At 37.8% G+C, this 23,463-nt stretch overlaps 2 protein-coding genes across 3 annotated transcripts in view; one reads left to right on the forward strand and one right to left on the reverse strand.

Annotated features, from left to right (window-relative positions):
* Nucleotides 1–4,721, reverse strand: part of reps1 (RALBP1 associated Eps domain containing 1) — a 30,009-nt gene extending 25,288 nt beyond the window's left edge. The window contains exons 1-2 of the mRNA XM_038277521.1: nt 4,018–4,721; nt 605–728 (exon numbers count right to left, since the gene is read on the reverse strand). Of these exons, the coding sequence (XP_038133449.1) occupies nt 605–728; nt 4,018–4,170 (277 nt within the window). The 5' untranslated portion in view covers nt 4,171–4,721. The remainder of the gene's footprint in view (nt 1–604; nt 729–4,017) is intronic.
* Nucleotides 4,722–9,427: 4,706 nt separating this feature from the next.
* Nucleotides 9,428–22,197, forward strand: abracl (ABRA C-terminal like). Of its 2 annotated transcripts, none has more exons than XM_038277522.1 (3): nt 9,428–9,557; nt 10,111–10,176; nt 20,133–22,197. In XM_038277522.1, the coding sequence occupies exons 2-3, from the start codon at nt 10,116–10,118 to the stop codon at nt 20,315–20,317; spliced, it is 246 nt and encodes an 81-aa protein (XP_038133450.1). In that variant the 5' UTR covers nt 9,428–9,557; nt 10,111–10,115; the 3' UTR covers nt 20,318–22,197. The 2 variants fall into 2 exon arrangements, with proteins under 2 accessions (XP_038133450.1, XP_038133451.1); XM_038277523.1 differs by having other exon boundaries at nt 9,448–9,557; nt 10,114–10,176.
* Nucleotides 22,198–23,463: the final 1,266 nt, after the last annotated feature.

The raw sequence follows: 23,463 nt of genomic DNA on the forward strand, positions 1-23,463 counted from the left end.
TTATGAATGCTGGCATACCATAAATAATAAATTATGAACAGTTTAGTTTGTGCCTTCAACTCATTGCCCTTAGGAAGACGTTAATTGGATATAACCTAATGAAATATCTTCAGAACAGCTCCAAATGACACAAAACTCATATGGGTGAGTAGAACATGATGTAATAACGTAAAATCAAGGGCCCAATGTAAAAAAACTGGTGTTCCCCTTTAACACTAAATAAAACAGCAGTGTGTAACTGTGCGTTTAAAATAAAACACAAAGGTTTATTTTAGATTGATGGATAGCAGTTTCATCAATGGCAAGGTTTTAAATGTGACCAAAGAAGAAGAAAAAAAAACAGGAAGTGGAGATGGGTTGATGCAGAGTGGATGGATGGGGGGAGGGACAGGAAGACTAACAGGATTTTTAAATATTTTTCTTCATAAAGTATCACGTTTCAGGAAAAAAAAACAACTGTTAATATTATTCTGCTTATTTGTGATGTTTTAAATCCCAAGAAGGGGAGAACTGTTGTGTATTCCTGCACCACTTGCAAAAATAAAGGAAAGCTTTAGTAAAAAAGCTACACGCTAACAATAAGAATATTCATGCTTTGACTCACCCGAATTAAGGCTTTCCACCCTCAGGGGTAACCCAGACTGGGCGATGGCGATGAGCTTCAATGCGATGTAGAACTGACTCCGTCCGAAGTGACCCAGCCGAGTGGCTCCGCATAACTCTGTGATCTAAACCCACACATATGGCGATAAGGAGGAACAGTTAACATTATTGTGTTCAGCTGAAGCTGGACTTCCTTCAGAGAATCCACACCTTGGGCAGTTCAACTTCTGTTTCTATCAAAAATTGCTTATCATGGCTTGCTTTTTCTTTTTTTGTCTGTGAAGATCCCAAATACAACCCGATTGTTGCACATTTGTTGTTTTTTATAACCTTCAGGGTGTGCAGATAAGAGAACTCGTAAGAAACCTGAAAAATTTCTGAAATGCGCAAGTTTTCCTCCGATACAGTGTGGCCAGAAACGCAAACTGTAGCAGTCTGATATATCAGGGGAGTTCAAGTTCATAACGTGAGAATAACACTTTAAGTTGGAGTCCTTCATGACTGGGAACCACAACAGCTGAGTGATCCATGGAGTGCTGACAAAGGACCTAATCTAAGTGTGTGTGTGTATGTGTGTGTGTGTGTGGGTGTGTGTGTGTGAGTGAGCATATAGAGCAACAGCCCCTTTTTTTCAGCCTGTTACAACATGACACTGTGCCCAGTATGGAGTTACAACGCTGGCCGATTCTTCGACCACACAGCCTCCCCTTGTTGACCTTGAGAAAGATGCTGACTCACTAACAGAAAATACTGGCCTGCCGAGAGACAAAAAGTCACAAGAATGGGCTGCTGCAGCTGAACCAGGCAACTCAGGACTATAAGGTTAACCGAAAAAAACAAGCATTAAAGAGGATTATGGGAGGAAAAAAACTGCTGATGCTCTCCTATCATCTCTATGTGTGCACCTACGAGTCAAATCTTAAGGTGGTTAAAACTCTTAACATGTCTGATTCGTACAACGAGAGAAAAACTGAGGAGTTCCTCAATAAATCCATGCAGCCAGAAATGCAACAGTGTTTGCATAGAAAATGAACACCGGTAGACATGGCAGTGTCTTTAGCGCCTTGCAAGTATTGCCTTAGTGGGTTGCAACACAAAGTTTGTTTGACAATCTGAAAACAGAAACCACAAACACTGTGGATATTAATCGCATTAGCCTTTCCTTGTCCAAGTCAAACACAGTGAGCATCTTAATTTGGAGTCTTGGGACTAATAGGACTGGAATATTAGATTTTGAGCTAGTAGAACAAAGCTAAGGGATAAAAGAAATGGGACTGATGAACTCATCTGTTTTTTTCCAGGACTATCAAACATAACAGCAAAAATCTGCTGCATGTTCTTTGTTACAGCTGCTAGTTTAGAAACCGACAAAAACAATTACAAAACAATCCATAAATATGACTCTAACTTAATGTGTATAATGATTATATAATTTCATTAAACTTAATACAATAGGGTACTTTTCAAGCATTTTATATACTAAAGGTCGTGTTAAATCTTAGTTGTAATGGGTGTCATCAACAGAAAAAGTGTTTAACACTCAGGTTAAACAATCTGTTTAACCTTATTAAGGAACACATAATTCAAAAGGTGGATCACTGGAAAAGCTGCCCTGTACCTAAAATGTATCACATTGTTCAAGAAGAATGACAAAAAAATTTAGAGACTTTATGAAGAAATAAGCCCTTAAAGTATCTCTAAGGATAGGTGCCGGAAACTTTTCCAGGTAGATTGATTGATTAAAGCCTTGAGGGTCAGAATACATCTGAGAGATAATAAAGAAAAGTCTGTGTGACTCTAGCTGAGCGGGCTGTTATAGTTGATGCTGCTCCATTACTGTTACATTAACAAGTGCACACTGTGACATACAGCCTGTGAGCTCAGCATGTCAGCTCAACCCAGAAAATGGGAGGCAGGTTTCCGTGGAGGAAAAAGGGAGGAAAGAGTGGACAGTGATGTGATGCGCAAAGTCTGATGGGAACATCAGGTTGTTTTTTTACAATGGATGAAAGCACAAAAAAACATGCTTTCATTATACAGATTCGGACTATTCTAATGGGGAGGTGGTGACCTAGTGGTTAGGGCATTGCGCTTGGAATCCAGAGGTTCTGAGTTGAATCCCCGCTCCCACAGACTGCCACTCTGGGTCCCTAAGCAAGACCCTTAACTCCACACTGCTTCCCGGGCGCCCCACAATGGCAGCCCACTGCTCCTTAAGGGGACGGGTTAAATGCAGAGAGTTCATTTCGTTGCTCTGTACTCTTGACAGTGTAATGACTATAAAGTTTAAGTCTACTCTTTCCTAAAAACAGTTAGAAATTGCCTTTTTTGAGACTTAAAAAAAAAAAAAAAGTCTTGCAATCTGATATATTGTCCTTTAAAAGCCTTGACTTAGTTAAAAATACTTCTAAATGAAATGCCAGAGAGTGAGAGCAGGTTTTTCCCCCTTTCTGTAGGGAGGAGAGTATCAGTGCTTCTCCTCCCCCACATGTTGCCGAGCACTGCCAGTCAGCTGTCTGGGGGGAAAAAAAGAAGGAAAAAAAACAGCAAAAAAACTTTTCCCTTCCTTGTATAAAAAGTAAAAATTTGTTAAGTTTGGAATTATTTCTAGTTGAAAAATCAATGATATTGAGGAGCATCACTTGTATTAAATCCAAACTGCAGTTTCGAGGGTATAAATGGCATCTCTGTGAGGCTGCTAACTTTGGGTTGGATACATAGTCGATATCAGTGTATTGTTACAAAATAAGTTTTGTTTTTTTATCCACAAAATATGAAGGTTTACTTATCAACCAGCACTATAACTAGTGAAAATTCCATAAACGTTGTTTTTACCTTTCTAAAGATAAAAAAAAAATAAAATATTATCCATATTTTTATGAGCTTCAAATTCAAAAACATCTAAAAAAAAACTTTCTAACAGCCATTTACGTCTTAAAGAACTTAAAATGTAGATACTTTTTGTAATGATACAGATATTTTATGGTCACTAGTCCGACTGGTTAGTACCTTCATTAGTTTATTATTATTATTTCAACATACTGTAAAAAGGAGCCCAAACCTGACAGAATATTTTTACCAAGTTGGTTGTGTTTCCATTGTATCTTTTAAATAATTGACTTATTTTGTTGACTTCATATATCATTATTAAGGCTTGTTGATTTGAGGGGTGATATTTAGTGGTTGTGAGCTTAGAAGCTGGTTTAGAGCCTAATAGTTGGGCTAACTTTAGCCGGAGGAAGGTGTGTCCCTCGCTGCGCAGCTTTGCTAACCTGCCTGGCTAACCTCAGGTCATCACTCTGACAGCAAACCTTGTATAACATCAGTCTAAACGGCTACTAAAGCAACATACAGCCTCTTAGCCAAAGGGGGCAGAGAGTTGAACAAACTGCTACCTGTCTGTGGTTAGCTTACCTGGAGGACAACTTCACTGGGTAGCTGGGCCGCCCGGAAAAGGTCAAGAACTCTCCCATTAGAAGCCACTTTTTTGGTGTTGTCCGTGTCGCAGTAGATGAACAAGTCCGAGTAGTATTTCTGCTCGACATCACTCAGCGTTAGACTTTCCATGGTTGTGACTAGAGAAGCTGGAAAGCGGACTAGCTGGTTGATTAGCCCCCTTAGCCAATGGCTGGGGCAGGATCCAAAAACGGATGAGACTTCAGGATCCTGACTGGGCTAACGGTGAGGTTAGCAGTTAAACTGTGCTCCCCGTTCACCCTCAGCGTCCCTAACGCCGTAAAACAACGCAGACCCCAGCACGGTTCCCCAGCTATTGATAGCTTTCACACTGTTGGTTAACTTGTTGGGCAGCCAAGCCAAAGTGGCCAGCCGCTAACACGGCTACCTTGAATCAAAGTCAGCAGCACGAACAGCGGGCTAAACTAGCAAAGTGCGTCCACCTCCTCGATCCGGACATGAGCCGCGTTGGTCTCGGAGTACAGGACTTCCTCTCCCCTGGATCTTCGGCAGGATGCTGTTTCTGATCCTTGCCCGAGGCAGACTCTTCCACTGGGCCGTTAGAAGTAAAGTTTCAGGGTCTTGGGGCTCCTTCCTCTAGTAATCATAGCCGCCATTCCTGCCGTCACTGTGAAGTCGGCCCTGAGGAAGGGTGTCTGTTCCGGTTTACCTTTCAAAATAAGTGTCGCCTTTTTGGCAACTTTCTATTTAAAAAAAACAAAAAACATCTAAATGCACTTGATTTACGCAGCACTTGCAATAATATGAAGGGACAGATAAGTTTGATGTTGTTTATTTCTCTTTAGAGTAATAAAACACTTTAATGCATTTTCTTGCATATTCTGACAACTTTCCATCTTCAAATTCTTCCTGACATAAAAAAAAAGTTTTTTAAGGGTCTGAAAGAGCAGTGATTAATTTGTATCAGTGGTAAATGGCATGTATTTTATATGAGGTCTGGGGACCCAAAAGCATTTTACACTAAAATCAGTCATTCATGCACTTATGGTGGTAAACTGTACCATAGCCACAGCTGCCCTGGGGCACGCTGACTGAAGTGAGGCTGCCATACCAACAACAATATCAAGCCGTCTAACCACCAACAGTAGGCAAAGTGTCTTCATCACAGCGCCTGAGAGAAAAGGGGTGGGCACTCAAACAGGTAACTGAACTACCGTCACCCCAATAATAACAACCTTCCATTTTGGTTTTGCATTGATAAAGTGTCCAAGATTTAATAAAATCTGCATTTCTAAATACTTTTTTATAAAAGTATTTGTTCAATTGTAGCAATCAGTAGTCTAGTTTTGCAAGCATACATAGCCTACTTAATGTAGTCTATTAACCTAAAGCAATATGCATGGTATGGTTGTTACATGTCAGATACACCGGTCATTGATCTTGACCAAGGCGCCTAATAGTAGAACTGCAGTCAATCCCTGGACTGTCATGGCTATCACTGCCCCTACAGAGTTAGGGACTAATTTCCCACTGGGATCAGCTTCACAGTCATGGTAGGACACTGGTCATTCCTGCTGAAAAGTGTAGATTGACCCTGAGGTTCTGGCACCTATCTGCTTTTGGCCTCCCCTCAGTTTACAATAATTATTGCCTGGCCACCCTTATTAAAATTTTCTGGCTACGCCTCTGAATGAATCATTTTATAAATCCCTTTGTTGTCCAACAATGGGGAAATTTACTCTCCGCATTTGACCCATTCCCTTGGGGAGCAGTGGGCTGCCATTGTGCGGCACCCAGTGAGCAGTGTGGGGTTAAAGGTTTTCCTCAGGAACCCAGAGTGGAGGTTGTGGGGATAATTGCAACTTTCTCAAATGGTAAGCAGGCAGCTCTAACCACTAGACCAGCACCCCCCGCTTTTGCATATGTTAAGCAATGATAAAAAAAAAAAGGTTAATTTTTTGCATTCACTGTTTAATACTGTAACCTTGTAAATTGCTTCATCAGTTTCTTTTATTTGATCGATTTTATGTTAAATGATTATGATGCTCGACCACATTTTTAATTAAAATTAACATTTCTTTCTGGACCTACCTGTAAAAGAACTGTACACTTAAAATGACTGCCAGACCAAAAAGCAAATATGAGTAATCAGTCTTTATGTAAACCTCTTTATCGTTATCAACAGCAACTCATCACTGTATGGCTTAATAAATAGTAAATTCAAAATTACATAAAAAGTCTATGTATAATCATGGTTCATGCACAGCAGGTTACAACAGTAAAAGTAAAGCAGCTCAATTGTATATTTTCGTCAGTGCAAATGACATTAAAATGAACAAAGTAATTAATACAGATATCAAATAAATAAATCTAATTAAGCTATTTACAAGATTACAATATCAAACTCAGAAATTGTGGGGATCTTTTTTTTTTACGGCGCAAAATAACAGTATGAAGCTGAAATAGATAAAGGTTTTAATTAGATTTTCTATAACAATATAATATTTATTAAAATATTATTTATCCCCTGATCTTAAATACATGTTTTTTTTAACTATCTAATAGTGTATATAATATAAGATACTTTTTAATTGTTTTGAAATGCTTTATGACTACTTTAAATTTAATTTAGTCTTTGTAAGGGGAAAAAGAACAACAGCAAAAATGTTTTTTGTAGCATTTTTAATGCATCATCTAAATCACGTGTACACTTGACAAATAAAGTGCTTATGGGATAGAACAAAGCCAAAGTTGTGTGTAAACATTTCTCTCGCTTAAAAAAGAGCTTTTATTCTGAAAACAAAATTAGCTAACTTCCAGTTTAAGACCTGGCATTTTATGAATTACTTTTTAACTTGGTGTTTCCAACATTGGAGTCTTCTCTGGCCTGCAGGGAACCAGATGACTAACTCATGAGTAAAAAATGCAGCTTTTACCCTAACTTTGAATTCACGAAAGAAAATAAATGCAATTATAACTATTTCTCTATCTTTCAGAAAGCAATCAAGTAGGGGCATAAAAAATATTTCCACTCATACAAACAAAATTAATATTTCCCTTCTCCTGTGCATATAAAACTTCACTAAAATTTGATTGAGATTCTGGTTAACAATACAGTAATAGTGTGATTCCTGCTCTCTTCTCCCCCTGATGGGTCTGATTTGTCTATATAGAGCTGATACATTAAACAGATTTGTAAATATAGAAAAATACACCATAGAAACATAATCTTAGATTTAGATAATTAAGTAAATAAAGAAGTTCTTGTTACATTTACTCAGTTATATTTACTTGAGTAGATTTTGGGGAAAAACTACAAAGAAAACTTACTTCTAGAAAGAGTTTTACTGCATCATACATTTCGCTTTTACTTAAGTAACACTGTATTGAAAGTCTCCCTTGACTGCAGATTCTGGCTTCTCCATCCACCTTTAGCTACTTCACTGAATAAAGATCAGGCATGTTTCAACCAAAAATCTTTTGACACAAACCTAAACCTACTTTTTTTCCTGTCTGCTCAGCCTGCTCTACTATTTGGAGTACTTTACATTGTTCTAACATTATTTACTATAAGTATTGTTTCCAAAAGTTTTATGTTGTAAACATAGATATACTTATTTTTTTTCTGCCAGACTTTTTTTTTTTTTGCAATGTTATTAATGTGTTTTATTTCTTTCCTGTAATATCTAAAAGTTTGGAGGTACATTTTTCATTTTTATATCTACATAATTATTTAAAATATTAAATCAGATATTCTGATTAGTTAATTAGACCTTTTTAAGTTGTTTTTTTTATTATTCTAATTGTTTTTAACCAAGTTCAATTTTTACTCAAAGCCAATGAAATGTATTTCATTAGTGTATTTAGTTTTACTTGAGGTACATGTATTCATCTAATATTGTTATTACTTCAGTTTTGGCCAGTCTTCCCACCTATAGCTAAATTAAAGGGTTACTTTACACCTTTAAATCCGCAACAGCATTAATCAGTGTTTTGTTGTATACAATTCCACCATATGAGAAGCTCTTGTGTATATTTTAAGATCCAACTTTAAGTTTTATATAGACCTCTGACTTATATCAACATGTTTTGTCTCACCAGAAGAAATATCAATATTTAGAGTTTGTCTGCCAAGAGTGCTGATTTTATTCTCATTGAGAATCTAGTTAGTTAATGATTAGTGTGCTGAAAAGAGGGCCTTCCGTTTTCAAAGACACCAAACTCATATTCAAAAGAAAATCTATTAGAAAAGATGTAATACATGCAACAAATTGTCATTTTTAAAAATAAAATATTTCAAGTATAGTATAAGATGGCGCTAAAACATAAGCAATTCTTTGACATTGTTTTATAATCCTTTATGAGATGCATTTTTTTTTATTATTATTATGAATGTCTTTATTAGTTGAACATAATTTAAATATAAAGTTTTCAAATTGAATTCCACCAATTCTTCAGCCAAAATGAACACATCCTGTGGGTCACAATGAAGTCAGACGAGTAAGGATGTGTCTGTTGTGACTGAGCCGACACATCCTGCTATTCATTTACAGGAACAATGTGTGACTTTTATTTCTCATTTCAATTGAATTTAAATGTATTCAGAATGTGGCTCCATGAAAAAAATAAAATAAAAAAATCTGTTAGAAATCACTATTTCATTCCAGTACTGTTCATACAACCGGGTTCAGATCTATTTAAATGTAGTCCAACTTGATCCAAATAAGGCTTTTCAAGTCAGTTGATCATAGGCCAGGCATCCCCAACCTGGGTCCTAGAGCTTCAGAGAGTGCATAGAAAAAGAGACACAATAATGTTCTAAGCCTTTATATTCACTTTAAATAGAAATATTCTTTTAACAGTACACAGGGGATCTATAAGTATGAGTTTAAACTGCTTTGATAGCTTGCAAAAGTTTGTGTGTCTGAGTTTTAAATTACCATCCATACCTGGAGGTTTATTAGACCAGATTTAAATGAATGTTTCGGCATGAAAGATCTGAGCCAAATGAGTCGGATCCAAGAAAAGAGATTGAATTCCCATCATTACAGCGGGTTATCATGGTGCCTTCATGTTACCTTTGGCTTCGAAGGGAAAGGAACAATTCTAAAGGCTACATTTGTACGCCTGGCAATTCTTACTATTTATACGAAACGTTCCATAACTGAATTACCCTTATAGCGCCTTAACCAGTTAAATTCAGAGTGCCTTTCATTTGTTGCATTTCCTTTCGACTTCACTTAATCTCTTTCACTTGGAGATGGAAACAGATATAATGTGGTGCAGCTCGTTTCTTATTTTTTATTAAATGACCTTTCAATTAAATTGTTGTATATCATTTAACAACTACAAACGTCAGTCTCTATGCCGTCTATTTTTTTTTCCTTTTTTTTTTGTTGTTGCTCCACCTCACTAGTTTACTTTAGTAAGCGAATTTTCCGAGCATCCACTGAACGCAGCAATATTCTCACCGGGTGCCGACTCTTCAGAAAGTCCTACTACATCACCTCCCTACAGGAAAACGTACTACTAAATAGGTAAAATGTGTTCATAGCTATCGTGTTTTGTATTTTTCATGTAAACTCATTAAACAAATTTCCCGTCGTGCATCAAATCAGTTCAAGCGAGAGAGAAAAAAAACTCCATCCGCACCCGACACATCATTTGATCGAGTTACTAAGCGGATAAATCCCCTTTTTGCACCCGGAAGTCATAGAAAAAAAAGGTCAGATTGGATGGATTAAACCGCACGTTATTATGAATATTTGCTTTGGAAATGAAAGAGCTAAAATAATCATTTGATGCTTCCGTTTAGCTAGCCGTGAATGCTACTCCTGTATTTCCGCATTAGTGACAGTCCGCCCTGATCACTTCAGGTTGCAGCTTGTTAACGTTGATTACAGCTCTGCAGTCTTCAGTGCTTATCTCAGTGTTTCACACAAATCTACTCATATCTCAAAAGTACATCTGTAAAAATCTATATTTGCTTTATAAATGTAAAGGCTGTTTACATTTTCTCCCAGTTTTCTTTAAAAATCCCATTTAATGTTTGTTTTTGCACTAATCTGTTTATGTTTCCCCCGTTTCTAGCAGCAATGAATGTATCACATGAAATAAACCTGCTGGTGGAGGAGATTCAGCGACTTGGCAGCCAAAGTGAGTCAAAGCTGGGATGGCAGGATTTGATGTTTCATCCAGAGGTTTCTTAATAACTGATATTTATTTAGAATTATTTATTTTTTCGTTTTATTTGACATGAATTACACAAAAGATTAATATTTTTTTTTTTTTTTCTTTTTTTTTTATTATTTATTTTTATAGAATTTTCTACAGGTATATAACGAAAACATGACAATGATTAATGTCCTTTAGTGAATCCTTTAGCATTTGTCACAAAAAAAAAACAAACAAAAAGAAAAAAAAAAAAAAAAAAAAAAAAAAAAAAAAAAACGACAACAAAAAAAAGCATTAGACACACAATAAATAATATTATATAAAAATTATTTGTTCATTTACACTTTGGACATACTGAAAGTAAAAAAACACACTTTATGGAGTTTCAACCAAACAATTAGGAGTGTCCACACCTTTATTCATAACAAATGAGATAAAGTAGAACAAAGAAAAGAGGGGAGGATAGGGGTTCTTTATGGCTTCAATTGTTCTAGAATGGGTTTCCAAATTTTGTAGTATTTTTGAGGACAGTTTATTAAATCAAATCTAATTTTTTCTATGTGCAAGATTCCTGTAAATTCCTTGATCCAAGATTCAAAATTAGGTGGTCTGTCAGCCTTCCACTGCTTTAATATGCATCTTTTGGCTATCATCATGCCATAGGAGACCACTGTTGTTACATCACGACCCAATTTGTTAAGAGTGTCCGAGACACCAAAGAGGGCTGTTTCTGGATCGGGTTTTATGTTAACTTTAAGGGCGCGAGAGTACCATTCAAATATTGAGGTCCAGAAACCTTGAATATTTGGACAAAGCCAAAATTGATGTGCTAATGTGCTGTCCCATATTTTACATCTGTCACAGAGAGGTGATGTTTGTGGGAAAATTTTGTTTAACCTTGTTTTTGAGTAATGTAACCTATGAACTACTTTATATTGTATTACTTGCAATCTTGAGTTCACTGAGCAATAGTGTATGTCACCCAGTGCTCTGCTCCATACATCGTCTTTGATTGTAATATTGAGATCCTCCTCCCACTTTTGCTTTATATTTAACGTTGAACATTCAGACTTACTTAAAAAATAGCGGACCAATGAGGAAATTAAACCCTGGGACTCTGGTGGGCCGAGCATGATTTTGAACAAATCATTATCCAAAGGGAGAGAGTCAAAATTTGGCAAATTATCCCTAACATAATTTCTTAATTGTAAAAATCTAAAAAAATGACTCTTAAGTAGACTGTATTTTGCTTCTAATTGTTCAAAAGAACAGAATTTTTTATTTATATATACGTCTTTGATTGACACTATACCTTTACTGGACCATTCTCTAAAAACAGCATCTGTAAACGACGGAGGAAATGCATGATTATGCCATATTGGAGCATGAATGGACAGATTAGGAAGTTGGCAATATTTTCGAATCTGTAACCAAATTTTCTCACATTGCTGTATGATAAAATGTTCTCCTCGTGTAGAGGTCCGGGGTCTTGGTGATGCAAAAAGAAGTGCCTGAAGAGATGATTTTGAAACTGAGCTATGTTCTATTGTTAGCCAAGATGGGACATTTTCTGAAGTAGCTAAATCTGGAGTCATCTGCCAGTATATCAACACTCTGGCATTGGCAGCCCAGTAATAATGTAGGAAACATGGTAGGCCCAAACCACCACACTTCTTTGGCTGTTGAAGATGTGTTTTTGATATTCTATGTGATTTGTAGCCCCAGATAAATGGCAGGATAACCGAATCAATCAGCTTGAAGAATTTTTTTGGGAGATATATTGGAATGTTCTGAAATAAATAAGTAAATCTCGGGAGGGAAACCATTTTAATTGTATTAATCCGACCAATAAGTGACAGAGGCAGTATTCTCCATTTTTCTATATTCTCTTTTAAGGAGTTTAATCTAGCAGTAAAATTATACTTAAAAAGAGAATTTGGATTTTTTGTTATTCTGATACCTAGATATTTAACTTTATCTGAAATGTTGAACTGAATTGAGGATAGAAACGCGGGATCTAAATCTGCTGAGAGAATCATGAGATCACTCTTTTGCCAGTTTATAGTGTAGCCAGAGACGGCACCAAAACCATTTATTACATCCAATAGTGTAGGGATTGAGAGCTCAGGATCCGATAAGAAAATGGCAATATCATCAGCGTATAACGATATTTTATGATCAACTCCTCCAATTGTTATGGGTTTAATATCTGGGTTTTCTCGGATACTGATGGCTAGGGGTTCGATGGCAAGGGCAAATAACAATGGCGAGAGTGGGCACCCCTGCCGTGTGCCTCTTTCCAATAAAAATTGAGTAGATCTATCTTGATTGGTGACAACTGAGGCAGTCGGGTACATATAAACTAAGTGTACCCAGGAAATAAAGGGTTCCCCCAACCCAAATCTTTCAAGAACCTTGAACATAAACCCCCATTCAACTTGATCAAACGCCTTTTCGGCATCTAAATATAGTATAGTTTGTTTTGACGTTGCTGGAAATTTGTGATATGTGATGTTTAGCACTCTTCTTGTATTAAAAAAAGAATGTCTGTTAGGGATAAACCCTGTTTGATCTTTGTGTATAATTGATTCAATACAAGAATTTAGTCTGTTGGCCAGAATTTTTGTAAAAATCTTACAGTCTAGATTCAACATAGATATAGGGCGATATGATGCAGGGTTTGTGTCGTCTCTATCTGGTTTGAGTATAAGGGCAATGTTTGCATCATATAAACTGGGCGGAAGCGTTTTTGTAGCCATTGAGTGAAGCAGCATCCTATGCAAGAGTGGAGATATTTGTCCAACAAACTTGTTATAAAATTCAGCTCCAAACCCATCTGGACCTGGGGCTTTCCCAGAGGCGAACGATTTAACAGAATCAGAGATCTCTTTCATGGTCAGTGGTTGGTTTAAGACCTTTCGAGTAGGACTCTCAAGCATTGGGATGGGGACTCCCTCTAGCCAGGAATCTATGTTCCCCTGTGCTTTTGTTCTGTATAATTCCTTGTAAAACTCTGTGAAACATTTGTTTATAGATTTTGGAGTAGTAATAATTTCACCTGTGTTGGACCTAATTTTGTGTATTGCTCTACTGTTCTGTTGGCCTCTTAGTTGTCGAGATAGGAGAGTATGTGGCTTGTCTCCAAGCTCAAAATAACGCACTCGTAACTGAGAAATTTGGTAACTTACTTGCTTTGTCAAAATAGTATTGTATTCATATTTAAGAGTAAGAATTTCTTGCAGTGTAAAACTATTCATATTTTTTTTATACCGTATTTCTAATTCCGATATCTTGTCATTAATCTCCTTCAGTCTCGAGTTTCTAATTTTTCTTTGCGATGCCTCATATGAAATGATGTGTCCCCTCATGACTACTTTAAATGTTTCCCATAAATTTGAATCTGATGTATCTAAAGTGTCATTAGTGTTTAGGAAATCATCTATTTTCTGTGACAAGTATTTACAAAAATTTATATCATTAAGCAAGTATGGTTGTAATCTCCATGTTGAGCTTTGTTTTGGAATATTAAAATTTAAATTTATACTCGTGGGCGCATGATCTGAGATCAAAATATTATGATATTTACTATCAATAACATTCGGTAAAAGTTTGGAGTCCAACAGAAAAAAGTCAATACGCGAGTAAGAATTATGCATTTTGGAAAAGTAAGAGTAGTCTCTCTCTCTTGGATGTTGTAATCGCCAAATATCTACTAGGTTAACAGATGAAATTAAGTTATTCAAGGTTACTGAAGCATTTGATGGTACAGGTTGTCTTCTGGATGATCTGTCCATATGCCAATCCAAAACCAAATTATAGTCCCCCGCAATGATTAAATTAGTATTTATCAAATCTGGTATATTATCAAAAGCTTTACGAAAAAATCCTGCATCATCTACATTTGGACCATATATATTTACTAGAGTGACATGTTGAGAATACAACTCCCCAATAACAATCAAAAACCTACCATTAGGATCATTTATTGTGTTTATGTGATGAAAGGGGATATTTTTTTTTATTATTATGGCTACTCCTCGTGCTTTGCTAGAAAAAGTTGATTGATATACCTGTCCTGCCCAATTACATTTCAAACGTGTCTGATCACGAGGCCTGATATGAGTTTCCTGTAAAAAGGAAATATCAGACTTAAGAGATTTTAAATGTGTAAAAACTTTAGCTCTCTTAACATGGTTACCCATACCTCTGATATTCCAGCTAACCATTTTGAACCCCTCATCATTCTTGTTATCCCTTGTCATCAAAAACTTTAGGGGTCATTTTCTGCAGAGCGGACAAATTTAGTACTCCATAAAAATACAGATAACAAACAAAAAACTGAAAAAGACACACATAAAAACCTATCCTCCCTTCTACCCTACTTTCCCAAACAAAGTAGAGGAAACAGACCCAGCCTAACATCTATCTAAGGGGGTAACCTCTAACAGTGTATGTGGCAATTATACCATTTAGCTGTTAGAATCACAAAAACTATTCTAAAGTTGCATTCCTCCGACATATTTATATAAATTGTAATATCAAAACACTATTAAACAAAGAAAAAAAGGCACACAAAAAGCTTGGAACCGAAATAGGTATATAACTTTTCTTCAAACTTAAACATCTTTATGAAAAAAAAAAAAAAGTGCTTAATCTACCTCCAACATTACCTGAGATCCCTCTCCAACGTGCTTATGCAGATGTAAAGTGAATAGCACAGTTAAGGTGTAAACCTGAATTAATATTGTTCTACTTTGGAGCTCTCTTCAGTTATTCTCTTCAGTCATGATGCCTCTCACGAAAGCGTTGGCTTCTTCAGGGGAGTTGAACGTGTGTATTACGTTGCCATGGGTAACGCGTAGCCGAGCTGGATAGATGAACCCCGTTCTGTGGCCCGCATCTTTAATCTTTTTCCTCGCGTCCTCGTAGAGTTGACGACGTTTCACAATCTCTGCTGGGAAGTCAGGGAAAATGTGGATACGTTGGCCCTGATACATCAGTGGAGAGTGTTTAGCGGCTAGTTGCATGATGCGTTCCTTGACTCGGTAATTGTGAATCCTTGCTATCATAATACGGGGCCTTTTAGCATCCAATGGCCGGCTTCCTAGCCTATGCGCCCGATCCACTTCAACAGGCTGTGGGAAGTGTTCGTGTCCGAAAAGTAACGACAGCAATCTCGAGACAAATTCAGTTGGTTTCCCAGCTTCGACATTCTCCGGCAGATTCACAAGCTTTATGTTCTGACGTCTGGAGCGGGCCTCTAAGTCGATAACTTTCTCATGCAAGGCCTTATTAGCTTCCTCCAGCCTCGACACTAGTTGCTCCACTTTTGCCAACCTGCAGTCATGTTCGCTGGAAGCACTTTCCAAGGCGCACAGGCGTTCTCCATGTTCTCTCAGGGTAGTTTGGTTCTCTTCCAAAGCAGTTTGTATTGAGTTAAAACGTTCGTCCATTTTGCGACTCATTTCTCCGATAGCGGAGAGGATAGCCGCGGTGTCTGCTGAGGCATTAGCAGTTAGCTCATTTAGCATGTCGCCGTCCTGCTCTTTCTCTTCAGATTTTTTCATTGTCCCTTGCTTTTTTGGACCCATTTCCACATATAGTCGCCGACCAAGCGAATAAATTGTGTTTTCCGCTAGGTGTTTATGGTGTCAAAGTATTTTGTAAAGTAAAGACTCGATTTATCGGAGGAGCGCACTGAAAACACGTCTACCTTCTCATGTGCGTACCCCCATCCAGATCCAGAGGTTTCTTAGTGTTGCAAACAATAATCCTTTGATATTAACACCTATTCATAGTTTATTATACCACTTCCAACCTTGCTGGATAACTAGATTAGAGCATCACAACTCAATGACCTACATAGTCATCTATTTGCCTTAAGCTATTAAACACGTGGTTGTGATAACTCTCATTCATGATTTGTCATGTTGGAACAACTAAAGTGATTGCTTTTTTTTTTTGTTAGGATTTATTATAGGAGATCAACACAAAGGGATGAATGTATACAGTTGTTTACCATCCCCCATTTTTAGAGCAATTGTTCATTGCAAGTACAGTTACAAGCCAAGGTGTCCTTCATACAGCTTCAGTTTTTTAAAGACTGAAATTTTTATTTCGTCTTTCTGTAAACATTTTTGGATATTTTTATGCCGGAAGGTGAATCTCTATTGTGTTGTCAGGTTGCTCTACCTTTAACAGATCTTTCGCCAGGTCTACTCTTTATTAAATCCATCCTTCTATCAGCTAAGGCTGGCGCAACATGCTGCTTCCACCACCATGTTTTGACATGGGACGGTGCGTTCAGGCTTATAGGCAGTCTTGGTTCTCCACCAAACCGTTTTTAATGTAGGCCAAAAAATTTGTGATGTTTTTTTTTCCCGATGATGGGGCCTCCTTTTACCTGAACTTCGGATCTGTGCAGCTCCTCTAGGGTTGCAGCAGGTCTCTTTCCAGCTTTTCTGATTCATTCTATAGGCTCTTAAAGAGGGCAGCTTTGTCTGTCTGCAATTTTTAACTGTGCCTAGGGTTGTCACAATACTAAAACTTTTCAACTCGATACCGATACTAAGGAAAATATTCGATACTCGATACCATTTTCGATACCATAAGGATTAAAAACAAAGACTCCAAAATTCTACAGAAATATTTTCATAAATAAATAAAATACAATAAATTAATACAATAAACAATAAGAACAATATTTTGAGGTTGTTTGCGGTGCACAATATTAAGCAAGCTTGATAAAAAACTTAAAAGTAAGTGTTCCTTCCTTGGCTATGCTTTGCACACATAACAATGACACTAGCTAAACCGGTTAAGAAACAAAAATAATTCTCAGCAGCTGCACCTTATACAAAAAAAAAAAGTCTGAAACTGAAAAGTGCATTGTCCTCTATTCTGCACTATAGATGAATGACTGCTTAGGTGCCACAGGTGGCAGCACTGTATCGATACCTTTAAAAACGAGTATTGTATCCGGATACAACGTTTCAGTATCGATACTTTTTTGAGTTTAGACACTTTTGACAACCCTAACTGTGCCATATATTATTCATTTCTGTGCAATATATTGAGCAGAGTTTCATAAGGTGGTGAAAACGACATGTTCTTTAATAAACTAACCATGCTTTAAACTTCTCCCTAGTGTTCCAGGTTACAATAATCTACTTTGTGTTGATCTATCACATAATATCCCATTTAAGCACGTTGTTATAAACAGGCCAGCTGATAGCCTTGGCCAGGCCTGGGACAAAATCTAGAGAATTATAGAGTGGGAAGGCCTTTCAATTATTATATATATATATATATACACACACTATATAAGTCCTGAATAATGCTGGTGAAGGTTCAGGTCATCAAGGTCTCCAGGTCATAGTCATTCAAAAAAAAAGTTAAGATTGTTTTTAATTATTTTTGGAAGATCTTGAATAATCAATCTTTCAATGAGGTCTTGCCTAAGATGGTATATTGTTTAAGTAACCTTTTCTGGAAGCAAGAGAAATGTATTTAATAGTTAATTAAGTAAATTAAAAGTATTTATTAAGGATAAAAAAAACTATATGTTTACATTTACAAATGGATCTTTCCAATTTTTATTTGATTAAATATGCGACACATTTGGCTTTCCATACCTGCTCCAGTCGCATTTGATCCTGTTTACAGATTTTTACTTGTGTGACATGTTTCAATTGGTCCACAAAATGTCTGGTCAAAATCTCTCTTAAGCAGTTAAGGCTGTAGACAGTAGTATTGTCAATTTTTTGACTACCACCGCAGCATTGTTGCAGCCGTGGACGTGCCATGTAGTCACGACATTCAAATTCAACACATCTCAACCTCTTAACAATAACTATTGGTCCAGGCTTTATTATAACTTCATCTAGCAAAGATGGGGAACAAACCCTTGACAGAAACTGCTGAGTTTTTTGCTCCATCAGAGATCTTACAAGCTATGAACACCTTTAGAGGCTTTTGTAGGCCTCTGAAAGCATTGTGTTTGATCTAAATCTGTTCTGTGGCTTGAGGCGGCTTCTTCAGGTGAGAGCCGCTGTACTGTTCATTAGGGGTGGGTATTGCCAAAGAAGTCACGATTCGATTCGAATCACGATTCACAGGCCACGATGCAATTCTATCACGATGCATCGCGATACTTGAATTATTGCGATGCATTGTAATATTTTCTCCTCCATGTTTTGTTTTTGAATGACTCGGCGCAGTATCCCGCGGCCGGAAATGCTTGTGACACAAGGCAGCGTGCGTCAACACATTTGCAGCGACATCTACTGGACTGGAAGTTGTATTATACTTGTTTTTGGCTGATGTTCGCCAACCATTCATGCAATTTTATTGATTCATTTTTAAAAATTAATAATCGATACTTGGTGTCAAGAATCGATGCAGTAGATCACGAAAATTAGAATCACGATGCATCATCATGACGATTATTTTGCACTAGGGGTGGGTATTGCCAAAGAAGTCACGATTCGATTCGAATCACGATTCACAGGCCACGATGCGATTCTATCACGATGCATCATGATACTTGAATTATTGCGATGCATTGGAATATTTTCTCCTCCATGTTTTGTTTTTGAATGACTCGGCACAGTATCCCGCGGCCGGAAATGCTTGTGACACACGGCAGCGTGCGTCAACACATTTGCAGCGACATCTACTGGACTGAAAGTTGTATTACACTTGTTTTTGGCTGATGTTCGCCAACCATTCATGCAATTTTATTTATTCATTTTTTTTAATTAATAATCGATTCTTGGCATCAAGAATCGATTCAGTAGATCACGAAAATTAGAATCACGATGCATCATCATCACGATTATTTTGCACACCCCTATTTTGCACACCCCTACTGTTCATGTTAAAGTGATGGAGCTGCTGCCTGACCGTGTGCAGAGGGGAAGATTCAGGTTCTGTATTCTCATGTCTCAACCAGCTTTAGGCCCCGTCCACACGAAGTCAAACCCTGGCCTAAACGCACAAATTTTTCACCAAACCAGCCTCTCATCCATACGAAGCCGGTGTTTCTGGGGTCTGTAAACGATCTTTTTTTTTATTCAGCCTTCAAAGTGGGAAGATTTTGAAACGCCGTTTTCGCGTTTCCATCTTTAAGCTCTAACCACATTTTTTTTCTTACACGCATGCGTCATAGCGTCGCCTCTAAACACGCATGCGCGACACAGTATCACAACAACAATGGCGCCGTACTGTGTTGAATGGTTGCTGCTCATGCTACTCACCCTGCTGTCGGGCTTACAACAGAATCTTCTTCTGGAATATCTCCAGGAAGAACAGAGCAATATCGATGACATAGTTCAGCACCTGAATTTGGCTGAACCATGAAAATGGACCCGCAGGGCAACCATGTATAAATATTAGTGCGCATGCCCAACATTTCGTCGCCTATTTTTGCTTTGGCACCACAGCGCCACTTACAGGCCTGGCATACATTTTGCAGCGTTTTCATGCATTCGTGTGGACGATCACATTTATTTTACGTCTCCGTCTTTACGACAAACGTTCTGGAAAATATTAGCGTTTCGTGTTCGTTTTGACTTCGTGTGGACGGGGCCTTATATACAGCAGCTTGACAAACTTAAGAGAAACTGCGTCAGTGGTAAAACCAGTTAGAAGGAATGACTGGTGGGGTTGCTTCCCAGTACTGCAGTGGATAATCAAAAGAAAGAAATAATAGGAAAATATTTCATGAATCTTAAGAATAAAGCTCCAATTTCCTTGCAAACATCTTTTAAAAATAATTTTTGTGATAAAAGATGTTGGGGCCTGATTCAGGGCCCCCCATCTACCCTTGGTCCGAGACAATTGGCGTGGTTGCCAGAAAACACAAATGTTTTAGGTCATCCCTAGTTGTCAACATTCAATCCAGTTTACCTATAAATCCTTTTTTTTTTTTTTTCTAGATGCAGATGGTAAGACCAGCGTGAAGTTCGGGGTCTTATTTAGCGACGACCGTTGTGCCAACATCTTCGAGGCGTTGGTGGGCACGCTGAAGGCGGCCAAGAAGCAGAAGGTGGTCGACTTCCAAGGCGAGCTGCTTCTGCAGGGGGTCCACGACAATGTTGACGTCATCTTGCTGAAAGAATGAAACCAATTTTAATTGGACTGAATCCTCTGACAACACTGCCTTCCAGCAGTGGATTCGCCTGTGTCCAAGTTTCTACAACACTTTAGCTAAAAAAAAAAAAAAAAAAAAAGTATATATTTTTTTTTTTTAGGGCCCAGAAATTCTGACATAAAAGTGAAAATAAACAATCTGCATTTTTAAGTGAGGCAGCAGCTCTAAATGGTTATAGACTCCAGGAGGGGTTTTATGTTAGGTTACAAATTTCCAAACAAGAAAAAGAAAGAAATTAGTGCATTTTTTTGTTGGATATTTTCCCCCTTCCAGCTATTTGAAATTAAGTCCATAAATCCTCTAAGGAGGCATGTTTAAAATGGGAAGCTTGGTTTCTGGAAAATTAACATACTCTTCTGCACTTCTACGCTGTCCTGAGTTTTACGATCTGAATATTATGAAGCTGAAAAAAAAAACGTTAATACAGATTATGCTGGAAGTTGATTATTCGAGAAACTGATATTTCCGTCTTCCTGAGATGGAGGCAAACCTTTCGATACAGGAGTTCAGGGAAAAGTGGTGACCCATTCAGGGCAACGCTTTTTTATAAACCATATATATCATTTTCCTACAAATCCAATCATTAAAGATGCACAAAGTGGAAATGAAATCTATGTTTTTATTTTTTTATGTTGTGTTTTTGATGAAAGTATTCGAACCCAATCAGATGCCTTTGTTGAGAATACCACTGTTTAGGAACAATGTCTAATATCTGTGATTGTCTTTACTGGAGTGTGCGATCTAAAAGCAGCTGTTTCTCCAACAGATGGAAAAAAATGTGCGTCAGTAGTGTAAATTGCAGTTGCTTTTGACAACATGGCTGCTCTGCGTACTGTTTACATGAGCCACTTCTACTACCTCTTGTGGACTTTAAAACAAGACGTTTTTTGAGCTTTTTAGAACAGCTCATTATTTTTTTGACCACAAAGAACGTTAGAAGTGCATTTTGAGATTTCCTAGCTGCTCGTCTGATTTATAACCACAAAAAAAAACAAAGATGCTCTTTTTAAATGTCACTAATGAAGTTCCTTTACAAATAACCAAAAAATGCCTTTGTGGAAACTTCTACTGATCAAATGGTGAATGTATTTCTTGTGCAGCCTTCAGTGGTGGAATTGTTCTAATAATGATTCTCAGGACCAAAAATGTGCTTAATAACTGTCCCATGGCCCTATATACGCTCTTAAAACATTTCCTTTTTAAATGAGGGGGGTTTATTATTGTTAATCCTATATGATTGGTCTACTTATGACTACTTAACTCAATTTTCAAACTATATAATACTTCTTTCTGTTTATGGTGGCACAGGACACACCTGGGTTTGTGTGAAAACTTTGAAATACTATTCGTAGAGATGCATTGATTATGTCTATTTTAGAAAAAAATATTCAGACTTTTAAAACTTGCTGATAAATGGAGTCTTTTTCTGTTTGTCTTAAAAATGTTGCACAAAGATTTTAAATTTAATAAATGGGGTCAATTTAATTGAGCACAACTGAAAGCTAATGAAAGACAAGTTTATTTTTTTGACCATCTGCTCTTGCATCAACTCTGCCTTTTAGTTTACCTGCAGGCGTTTGTTCTGTTTGATCTGTATGTTTTGATGACGATAAACGGATCAGAGCTTTGGGTTAAAGGCCAAGAGAAGCAGAAACGCATCGGTTAGAATGAACCCCAAGAGTTTTAAGCGTTGTGGAAATGAGGAAGCTGTGTGTGTGTCAGTGATCCGAGTCGGTACTCAGGCCATTTGCATTTAGGTGCATTGTTACTGTATGTCATATTACCAACAGTACTGGGCTTTGTTCTGTGGAACCTGCTTTGAAAAATAAAGTCTTTACACTTGAAAATTTTAAATGTTTTTCTATATTTGTGATGGAGTTTATTTTAAAGGCGGGCTCATTTGTTGCAGGTGTTGTTTTCAAGTGTTAAAAAATACTAAAAGTATTTGATAATATGTTCATTCTGGCCTCTTGGTCCATATATATATATATATATATATATATATACACTATATTGCCAAAAGTATTTGCTCACCCATCCATATTATTGGAATCAGGTGTTCCAATCACTTCCATGGCCACAGGTGTATAAATTCAAGCACCTAGGCATGCAGACTGTTTTTACAAACATTTGTGAAAGAATGGGTCGCTCTCAGGAGCTCAGTGAATTCCAGCGTGGAACTGTGATAGGATGCCACCTGTGCAACAAATCCAGTCGTGAAATTTCCTCGCTCCTAAATATTCCACAGTCAACTGTCAGCTGTATTATAAGAAAATGGAAGTGTTTGGGAACGACAGCAACTCAGCCACGAAGTGGTAGGCCACGTAAACTGACGGAGCGGGGTCAGCGGATGCTGACGCGCATAGTGCGAAGAGGTCGCCAACTTTCTGCAGAGTCAATCACTACAGACCTCCAAACTTCATGTGGCCTTCAGATTAGCTCAAGAACAGTGCGCAGAGAGCTTCATGGAATGGGTTTCCATGGTCGAGCAGCTGCATCCAAGCCATACATCACCAAGTGCAATGCAAAGCGTCGGATGCGGTGGTGTAAAGCACGCCGCCACTGGACTCTAGAGCAGTGGAGACGCGTTCTCTGGAGTGACGAATCGCGCTTCTCCATCTGGCAATCTGATGGACGGGTCTGGGTTTGGCGGTTGCCAGGAGAACGATACTTGTCTGACTGCATTGTGCCAAGTGTAAAGTTTGGTGGAGGGGGGATTATGGTGTGGGGTTGTTTTTCAGGAGCTGGGCTTGGCCCCTTAGTTCCAGTGAAAGGAACTCTGAATGCTTCAGCATACCAAGACATTTTGGACAATTCCATGCTCCCAACTTTGTGGGAACAGTTTGGAGCTGGCCCCTTCCTCTTCCAACATGACTGTGCACCAGTGCACAAAGCAAGGTCCATAAAGACATGGATGACAGAGTCTGGTGTGGATGAACTTGACTGGCCTGCACAGAGTCCTGACCTCAACCCGATAGAACACCTTTGGGATGAATTAGAGCGGAGACTGAGAGCCAGGCCTTCTCGTCCAACATCAGTGTGCAACCTCACAAATGCGCTTCTGGAAGAATGGTCAAAAATTCCCATAAACACACTCCTAAACCTTGTGGACAGCC

Source organism: Cyprinodon tularosa, unplaced genomic scaffold (assembly GCF_016077235.1).
Source record: "Cyprinodon tularosa strain WSP-4 unplaced genomic scaffold, ASM1607723v1 ctg132, whole genome shotgun sequence".
NCBI classification, from domain to species: Eukaryota; Metazoa; Chordata; class Actinopteri; order Cyprinodontiformes; family Cyprinodontidae; genus Cyprinodon; species Cyprinodon tularosa.

Excerpts from the sequence above, each read along its gene's own strand:
- abracl (XM_038277522.1), top strand. The coding sequence starts at position 10,116 with ATGAATGTATCACATGAAATAAACCTGCTGGTGGAGGAGATTCAGCGA. Across the intron at positions 10,177-20,132 it reads TCAGCGACTTGGCAGCCAAA|ATGCAGATGGTAAGACCAGC; the intron begins GTGAGTCAAAGC and ends TTTTTTTTCTAG.